This window comes from Oncorhynchus nerka, linkage group LG23 (assembly GCF_034236695.1).
Source record: "Oncorhynchus nerka isolate Pitt River linkage group LG23, Oner_Uvic_2.0, whole genome shotgun sequence".
Classification (NCBI taxonomy): domain Eukaryota; kingdom Metazoa; phylum Chordata; class Actinopteri; order Salmoniformes; family Salmonidae; genus Oncorhynchus; species Oncorhynchus nerka.
Genome location: NC_088418.1, coordinates 38,587,331 through 38,597,433, shown reverse-complemented (window position 1 = coordinate 38,597,433; position 10,103 = coordinate 38,587,331). Strand labels below are relative to the sequence as shown.

The window sequence follows — 10,103 nt, the reverse complement described above, 5'->3', positions numbered from 1 at the left end:
CGATATGCTGATAAAATTTAGGGAGTCTTGTTTTCAGATTAGCCTTGTTAAAATCCCCAGCTACAATGAATGCAGCCTCCGGATAAATGGTTTCCAGTTTGCAAAGAGTTAAATAAAGTTCGTTCAGAGCCATCGATGTGTCTGCTTGGGGGGGGATATATACGGCTGTGATTATAATCGAAGAGAATTCTCTTGGTAGATAATGCGGTCTACATTTGATTGTGAGGAATTCTAAATCAGGTGAACAGAAGGATTTGAGTTCCTGTATGTTTCTTTCATCACACCATGTCTCGTTAGCCATAAGGCATACGCCCCCGCCCCTCTTCTTACCAGAAAGGTGTCTGTTTCTGTCGGCGCGATGCGTGGAGAAACCCGTTGGCTGCACCGCTTCGGATAGCGTCTCTCCAGTGAGCCATGTTTCCGTGAAGCACAGAACGTTACAGTCTCTGATGTCCCTCTGGAATGCTACCCTTGCTCGGATTTCATCAACCTTGTTGTCAAGAGACTGGACATTGGCACGAAGAATGCTAGGGAGTGGTGCACGGTGTGCCCGTCTCCGGAGTCTGACCAGAAGACCGCCTCGTTTCCCTCTTTTTCTGAGTTGTTTTTTTGGGTCGCTGCATGCGATCCATTCCGTTGTCCTGTTTGTAAGGCAGAACACAGGATCCGCGTCGCGAAAAACATATTCATGGTGAGTTGACGCTGATCTTATATTCAGTAGTTCTTCTCGACTGTATGTAATGAAACATAAGATGACCTGGGGTACTAATGTAAGAAATAACACGTAAAAAAACAAAAAACTGCATAGTTTCCTAGGAACGCGAAGCGAGGCGGCCATCACTGTCGGCTCCAGCAGGTGTATCTCACTGATCATCCCCAAAGCCAACACCTCATTTGGCCGCCTTTCGTTCCAGTTCTCTGCTGCCTGTGACTGGAACGATTTGCAAAAATCGCTGAAGTTGGAGACATTTATCTCCCTCACCAACTTCAAACATCTGCTATCTGAGCAGCTAACCGATCGCTGCAGCTGTACATAGTCTATCGGTAAATAGCCCACCCAATTTACCTACCTCATCCCCATACTGTTTTTATTAATTTACTTTTCTGCTCTTTTGCACACCTATATCTCTACCTGTACTTGACCATCTGATCATTTATCACTCCAGTGTTAATCTGCAAAATTGTAATTATTCGCCTACCTCCTCATGCCTTTTGCACACAATGTATATAGACGCTTTTTTTCTTTTTTTTCTACTGTGTTATTGACTTGTTAATTGTTTACTCCATGTGTAACTCTGTGTTGTCTGTTCACACTGCTATGCTTTATCTTGGCCAGGACGCAGTTGCAAATGAGAACTTGTTCTCAACTAGCCTACCTGGTTAAATAAAGGTGAAATTAAAAAAAAATAATAATAAAAGTAGTGGGAGGACAACACACCATGTCATCATTTCTTGAAACTTCCTGTTTCCATCACAGCTGTCATTACTTTTTTTATACAGTATGACTTTACTCTCGCATGTTTTAATCAAGGTTTTTATGCAAGTAAAGTCATACGGTATATAAGAAAATCACGGCAGGGCCTCCCGGGTGTCGCAGCAGTCTTGTCACGTCTACTCCCACTCCTCCCCTCCGGCGTTCGCAGTTGCCGGTTTACTAACCACTGGTCCTGGCAACCGTCATCATGAGCACCTGGCATCAATCATTACCTGGCATCAATCATTACGTTACAGAATACTGCCTCAACAAATGGAAACAGCAGGAAATCAGAACTCCTGATGGTCAATGAACAGGGATGCCTACTTAGTCAACACCATGACCAGATGGCGCACCTGGGGATGAACATACCTGAGAGGCGTTGACTTGAACTAGAGGAGGATACTCCACCACCAGTCGACCCAGCGATCCAGCACACCAGCCCATTCAACAACCTGCTTAGGTAAGTGTTTGTCCCTCCCAGATAAATGTGACAGCACCCCATCTAAATACCGTGGCTTCCTACTACAGTGCTCCATCTACTTTGCCCACCAGATGGGAGCCTCAACCATCGAGAGGTCCAAGGTTGCCATGGTTATTTCTCTGCTGACTGGGCGGTCGTCGGAATGTGCCACGGCCATCTGGGAGAGGAGGAGCTGGATTCGTATGAGGGGTTCATGGCTCTGTTCAGAGGTATCTTCGATCATCCACCGGAGGGCAGAGAGGGGTGAGCGCCTACTCCAACTACAGCAGGAGGACCACACTACAGCTGAGTACGCGGTCACCTTTTGGACAGTTGCAGCATTAAGTGGATGGAATGAGCCGGCGCTTCATGCGATATTCAGAAGAGGACTGCGTGAGGAGGTCCAGACGGAACTGGCCTGTCGAGAGGACAACCTCTCCTTGGACGCTCAGACTGTCACCTGTCACCAGAGGGTAGCAGAGACCGTCCTAGAGACATTAATGACACTCAGGTGTGTCCTATTACTCATTATGATGTCACTGTTAAAAGAGGTGTGTTTTCTGGTTTCCTTTGCCGTCTGTCCGTGCGTGCGTCACTCTCTGTCCTCCTGTTACTCTCTTTCTCTGTCCCTGCTCTGAATATCACCCTCTGTCCTCCTGTTATTCTCTTTCTCTGTCCCTGCTCTGAATATCACCCTCTGTCCTCCTGTTATTCTCTTTCTCTGTCCTTTCTCTCATTCTCTCTCTCCCGAAGTTGGCTTGGCAGCACAGGATGAAGCAACATGCCATGTCAGGCCATATGGTCCATCTTTCTTTCTCTCCCCTCATCTTTATCTTCCTCCGCCGCTCTCTGTGTTACTGTGACACTGTCAGAAGACAGGCAGATAGACAGGCATGCAGACAGACAGAAAGACAGAGACAAAACAGACACTTGCATCGTGATATTGACAGAAAATATTAGTGAAATGTCAATGTCACTGTGTATGTCTCTGTTAAGATGAATGTCTGGGATGATCCATGAAGTAGGCTAACTGGAAATGTGTTAATCTGACATTTTTGCCCCGGTGAACTAAACCCCTAGAGACTCAGAGAAATACCCTATTTCCAACATTGTGCACTATAACTTTTTCTAAAGTAGTGCACTATAAAGGGAGTAGGATGCCATTTGGAACATAACAGATTGACAATTTCATATTATTTAAGTGATAATGCCAGAGAAGCCAGTATTTGGAGGATATATTGACACCTCCAACACCGGCATTATCACTTTTATACAACGGGTTGCCAACATATTCAAATAATGATTGACATATTTTCATTAAAACCTTTATTTTGATGAATTTATTCATACTATTTCATCCTTCCATGAGATATAGTCCCGACACAAATCTATAGTCGCTACCAAAAGACTGCTGGTCGTTCATTCTATTGGTTAGGTTGCCAGAGATGCGACCCAGTCGTGAAGTTTTTTGTTCTATATCTAGAGTATAGACGCGACCCAGTCATTTCTTTATAAATGTTCCGTTGCCATGCTGGCTGGCAACACAGTCACGTCAAACAGTGCAGCCAGAATAACAGCAAAGTTGCTGCATTTGCATTTGTTTCAGCATTTTTCTAGTGAAATGTATTTCGATACACCCATAACAATGAGCTACTAATGCTCGATTTCGCGTGGCATAGAACATTTGCTCTCTCGCCAGGAGCTAGCCAAATACACAGCTAACACAATCAATTCAAACTGAAGATAGAAAAATCAGCAAACTAGCTGCATTTGGTTTCGTTTTACCTGTTTTTACATAAACATTTCTTTGTATATATCCATACAAATTCTGCTGATTCATGATTTCGACTGGCTGAGAAAAGCTGTCTGTCTTGTCCTGAAACGTTAATGATCAATGGGACAGTGGAGACTGAATTTCAATATTAAAATGATGCTGCAAAGGTCGATGCGATAGACGGCAAGGTTACAGGTCTCCGCTGTTGAAAACCAAATGCTAGTCTAAAGGAAAGGGGAGATCATGTCTAGATGCTTTCGACAATTGATATCAGGTTTATACATTTCCGAGGTGGACTGAAGTGGATTGTGCAGTGAGATGGAACAGTAAATAGGCATTTCAATGTCATTTCATTAACCTGTGGCATAGACACTGCCCTTTCACTGAGGGGCTTCCATTATCTGGCCTGGGTTACCCTTGTGGGTTACCCTTCCGGCCTGGGTTACCCCTGTGGGATTCTGTGTTTTGACATGCAAAACTGAATGTTTTTGATGAAAACGCTTTATCTGCCTTCCCAATGAAAACTAAACAAAAAATATAAAGGCAACATGTAGTGTCGCCTTTATTAAGTGTTGGTCCAATGTTTCATGAGCTGAAATAAAAGACCCCAGAAATGTTCCATATGCACAAAAAGTGTATTTCTCAAAAATGTTGTGCACAAATTTGCTTACATCCCTGTTAGTGAGCATTTCTCATTTGCATAGATAATCCATCCAACTGACGGGTGTGGCATATCAAGAAGCTGATAAATAGCATGATCATTACACAGGTGCACCTTGTGCTGGGGAAAATAAAGGCCACTATAAAATGTGCAGTTTTGTCACAAAACACAATGCCACAGATGTCTCAAGTTGAGGGAGCGTGCAATTAGCATGCTGACTGCAGGAATGTCCACCAGAGCTGTTGCCAGAGTATGTTCATTTCTCTACCATAAGCCGCGTCCAACCGGCCTCACAACTGTGGTTTGCTGATGTCAATGTTGTGAACAGAGTGCCCAATGGTGGTGGTGGGGTTATGGTATGGGCAGGCAAAAACTACAGACAACTAACACAATTGCATTTTATCAATGGCCATTTGAATGCACAGAGATACCGTGACGAGATCCTGAGACCCATTGTCGTGCCATTTATCAAATTTCAGCAAGATAATGCATGGTCCCATGTCGCTGTAACGGTTCTCTTGTGGTGAAGGAGAGTCGGACCAAAATGCAGCGTGATGATGATTCATGATATTTTAATGAAGGAAAAAACTATACATGAAGAAACTACAAAATAATGAAATGTGAAAACCGAAACAGCCCTATCTGGTGCAAACACATAGACAGGAACAATCACCCACGAAATACTCAAAGAATATGGCTGCCTAAATATGGTTCCCAATCAGAGACAACGATAAACACCTGCCTCTGATTGAGAACCACTCCAGACAGCCATAGACTTTGCTAGATACCCCCACTAAGCCACACACCCAATACCTAACAAAACCCCAAGACAAAACACACCACAATAAACCCATGTCACACCCCGGCCTGACCAAATAAATAAAGACAAACACAATATACTTCGACCAGGGCGTGACAGTCGCACGGATCTGTACACAATTCTTGGAAACTGAAAATGTCCCTGTTCTTCCATAGCCTACATACTCACCAGACTTGTCACCAATTGAACATGTTTGGGATGCTCTGCATCAGCGTGTCCGACAGCGTGTTACAATTCCCGCCAATATCCAGCAACTTCGCAAAGCCATTATTTATTTATACCAAAGAAAACAAGTGATAGACAACAATACAGATAAAAACAAATGAAAGCGCTGTGTGAAGGTTGGAAGCCTTATATGAAAGCTTATATGAAAACCACACCACAAAAGTACAAAGTAAACAAATCTAAAAAGTTTGTTAAAACAGATAAGAAAAATCGACTAAATATAGATGTATAAATTAATTGATCAAGTAATCACCAAATATATATACCAGTGAAAAGTTTGGAGACACCTACTCATTCAAGGGTTTTTTCTTTATTTTTACTATTTTCTACAATGTAGAATAATAGTGAAGACATCAAAACTATAAAATAACACATATGGAAACATGTAGTAACCAAAAAACTGTTAAACAAATCAAAATATATTCATATTTTAGATACTTGCCTTGATGACAGCTTTGCACACTCTTGGCATTCTCTCAACCAGCTTCACCTGGAATTCTTTTCCAACAGTCTTGAAGGAGTTTGCACATTGAACCCTGTGACACACCTTAGGATATCTTGGCCCTGGTAGATGCATAGCCGTTCACAAAACACATTGTTCTCTTACATAAACATAAAACTATTTCGACAATTCTAAGTATAATCATGAAAAACTATTTTATGATCAACCGTGTCAAACTCTTTGGATAAATATAAAAAGATGCCAAGAGCTTATTCATTTCAGGGATGTAAAGATTTTATCCACAAGTTGAAAGAGAGAGAGAGAGCAAGAGCGAGAGCGAGAGAGAGAGAGAGCACCATTGGGTAGGTACCCTCTCTGTGTGGTACAGTGTACTGAGGGCTGTAGTAACCAGTAGTGGTATTTTTTATATGGAAGCCATTTCTTATATGACATCTGACCACTTAACCCCCTAAGGCATCTGTTTCTCAAACTAGACACTCTAATGTACTTGTCCTCTTGCTCAGTTGTGCACTGGGGCCTCCCACTCTTTATATTCTAGTTAGAACCAGTTTGTGCTGTTCTGTGAAGGGAGTAGTCCACAGCGTTGTACAAGATCTTCAGTTTCTTGGGAATTTCTCACATGGAATATCCTTACTTTCTCAGAACAAGAATAGACTGACACGTTTCAGAATAAAGTTATTTGTTTCTGGCCATTTTGAGCCTGTAATCGAACCCACAAATGCTGATGCTCCAGATACTCAACTAGTCTAAAGAAGGCCAGTTTTATTGCTTCTTAATTGGAACAACAGTTTTCAGATGTGCCAACATCATTTCAAAAGGATTTTCTAATGATCAATTAGCCTTTTAAAATGGTAAACTTGGCAACGTGCCATTAGAACACAGGAGTTGTCATGCCCTGACCATAGAGAGCCCTTGGTTCTCTATGGGGTCTCTATGGTGTTGTAGGTCAGAATGTGACTCGGGAGTGTTCTAGTCTTTTCATTTCTATGTTGGTGCTCTTAGTATGGTTCCCAATTAGAGGCAGCTGATGTTCGTTGTCTCTCATTGGGATCATACTTAAGGTGTCCCTGTTCCCACCTGCATTTGTGGAATATTGTTTTGTGTATGTGCATGTAGCAGCACTAATTTCATAGTTCGTTGTTGGTTTATTGTTTTGTAGAAGTTTCACTTGAGTAAGCCACCAGTGCACCTCCCCAGCTCGGTATGTCCTGTGCCGTCTCCATGGCAGGAGCCTTCCTCTGCGCCGGTGCCCAGTCCAGGCACGGCGTCCAGTCCCGCTCCAAGGCAGGAGCCTTCCTCTGCGCCGGTGCCCAGTCCAGGCACGGAGTCCAGTCCCGCTCCTTAGCAGGAGCCTTCCTCTGCGCCAAAGGAACCAAAGAACCAAAGGCTTTCTATGGTGTTGTAGGTCAGGGCGTGACTAGGGGTGTTCTTTCATTTCTATGTTGGTGTTAGTATGGTTCCCAATTAGAGGCAGCTGATGTTCGTTGTCTCTAATTGGAGATCAAGGTGTCCCTGTTCGCACCTGCATTTGTTGGATATTGTTTTGTGTAGGTGCATGTAGCACCACTACTTTCACGGTTCATTGCTGATTTATTGTTTTGTAGAAGTTTCACTTGAATAAAAGATATGGAACTCTAATCACACCAATCCAATCACCTTGGTCTGTCCATTTTCACGAGCGTGACAGGAGTGATGGTTGCTGATAATGGGCCTCTGTATACCTATGTAGATATTCCATTAAAAATCTGCTGTTTCCAGCTACAATAGTCATTTACAACATTAACAATGTCTACACTGTACTTCTGATCAATTTGATGATATTATAATGGAAAAACAATTTTTGCTTTTCTTTCAAAAACAAGAACATTTCTAAGTGACTCAACTTTTGAACGGTAGTGTATTTTTGTCAATATAGTTAGAAAATTCAATGTATTTTATGGTGGAAAAAATGTGTATGTTTCTGGACAATGCACCATGCTGCCTTGTTGACAACATGTTGACAACATCGGCGCAGATTACTGTTCGGCTTGAGAAGGGCGCTCCTCCCTCACCGCTTTTGTCCGTTCACGTCACGGGCCATAGATCAGTGCACTGCAGCTCAGGTTAATTTAATAGAACTCTCTCATTGACATTTAACCAAGAGATGTTTCAAACATAAATGACTCCACAAAGAAAGCACTCCAGTCCAGCGTTTGAATTAGGCTGATGCAATTCTAATTTTTCTATTGCCTGAGTACCCATGAAAAGATGATCTAGCAATCTGCTTTCTTTAGAATATCTCTAGTCCCGGCAGCTCTTCTAGAATATTCCACCTCTAGAATATGAACACAAGTATTTTCAAATTGGTACTGGCGCCTAAAATTACCTTCATTCCATTTCAGACACTGAGGTACTCATATTAACATTGTCTATTATTTTGACATCAATGCCACTTTTTTTTGCCTTGTCAGTCTGTCTCAGAGTCAAAGAATAGAGGTAGAGAAATACACAGAAAACACCACCTCCCTTCCTCCCTGTCCCCTCCACCCCTCCCAACCTCCCTCTCACTCTCTCTCACACTATCGCCCTATCTCATTCACTCGTTCCAGCCTAGCGGGTGGTGAGGGAGGGAAGCAGTGCAGTGGAGGGAGAGACTAGGCAGGTGTTAAGCTCATACTGTGTGAGAGAGTGAACGAGAGAGAGGGAACCAGGGAGTGAGAGAGAGAGAGAGAAAAACAGTGAGGGCATGGTAAAAAGGCTAAAGCGCTAACTGAATAGATAGAAGGCTGGAGGCAGACGACACATAGTGGTGGTAGAGAGAGAGAGAGAGAGATTGTTGTAAGACTAAGAATTTCAAGAGAAGCAGACACAGACTCCCAGAGAGAGAGAAAGAGACGTAAACACCATGCTAAGGAGGAAGAGGAGTGTGTCCTTCGGAGGGTTTGGATGGTAAGTGTGTGGTGTTTGTGTGTGTGTGTGTGACAGAGATAAAGTGTGTGTTGTGTATGCGACTTTGCATATGGCTCAGTTTGATATGGCGTGTTTATGTGATTGTGATTGTAAGTAGTTTGTTGTATTGTTTGGGGGGGTGTTAGCTATGTTATGACAGTTGATTGTCTATGGCAGGGATCCTTGCTAGTTTGTAGTTTGACTAGTTTGTGACTGCTAAACCAGGTAAGTGGTAAGACAGAGACCAATAGTAGCAGAGTAACGGGATGATAACTATCTCCATCCCTCTATGATACAGCCAGGGTATTTGTTTATCCCCTAAATATCCCCTTTCTTTGTCTTATTGCAGGTATGAGACAGCATATTTCTCTCCTCTTTTTCTCTCTCTCTCTCTGAGTGATTCAGAGCTCTTTACCTCACTGAATCTCAGCTCGGCATACGGCCTGTCAAATCTAACCTGTGCCCAGAATACACAAGAGGCCTGTGTGTGTCTGTCCGTGTGTGTGTGTGCGTGCGCACGTACGTGTGTGTGGTTAGAGAAGTTGCAAGACTTACACAAGCCTCTATTCAACCATTCAATTTCATACTCAATTTTCCTCTCTCCATTTCTCTAGATCTCCATCTCCCTCCCTTTCCCTCTCTTTCTCCAGCTCTCCATCTTTCTCTCTCTCTCTCTCTTTAGCTCTCTTGCTCCATCTCCATCCATCTCTCTGAGTGTGTGAGAGGTAATAGTGAGACAGTGTCGAATAATGCAGGAAATACTTTTTGGGGAAGGAGGGAAGAGTGGATATTAGCATTACTATTCCCTCCCTTCTCTCATCTGTTTCTCTCCTTTCCTTTCTTCCTCTCTTTCACCTTCATTCTCTTCCCTTCTCCACCCCTTTATCAGCTATTCAGCATGCTTTGTTTCACTGTGTGCTAAGTCAATTGAGGTGTGTGTGTGTTGTGTGGCTGATTTTAGTGTATTGGTGGAGCTGTAGTGTGTGTGTGTGTGTGTGTGTGTGTGTGTGTGTGTGTGTGTGTGTGTGTGTGTGTGTGTGTGTGTGTGTGTGTGTGTGTGTGTGTGTGTGTGTGTGTGTGTGTGTGTGTGTGTGTGTGTGTGTGTGTACTGTGTAGCAGCACTAAATGTTTTATTTATGACCCGTGCGAACAGAGGTTTCAGACTCATCATATGAAGCTTTTAACATTTACTGCTCCCTCTGCTACTCTCTTCCTGCACCCTCTCTCCTTTTCTCTCCTTCTCTCCTATCTCTGTCTCCCTCTTCTCTTCGCCTCTGCTACACTCCTCACCTCTC

General features: G+C 43.2%; 1 protein-coding gene across 1 annotated transcript in view; it reads left to right on the top strand.

The window, feature by feature from the left end:
- Positions 1–8,380: 8,380 nt before the first annotated feature.
- LOC115106810 (rap1 GTPase-activating protein 2-like) overlaps positions 8,381–10,103 on the top strand; it is an 87,986-nt gene continuing 86,263 nt past the window's right edge. The window contains exon 1 of the mRNA XM_029629921.2: positions 8,381–8,808. Coding sequence (XP_029485781.1) covers positions 8,765–8,808 — 44 coding nt within the window. The 5' untranslated portion in view covers positions 8,381–8,764. The remainder of the gene's footprint in view (positions 8,809–10,103) is intronic.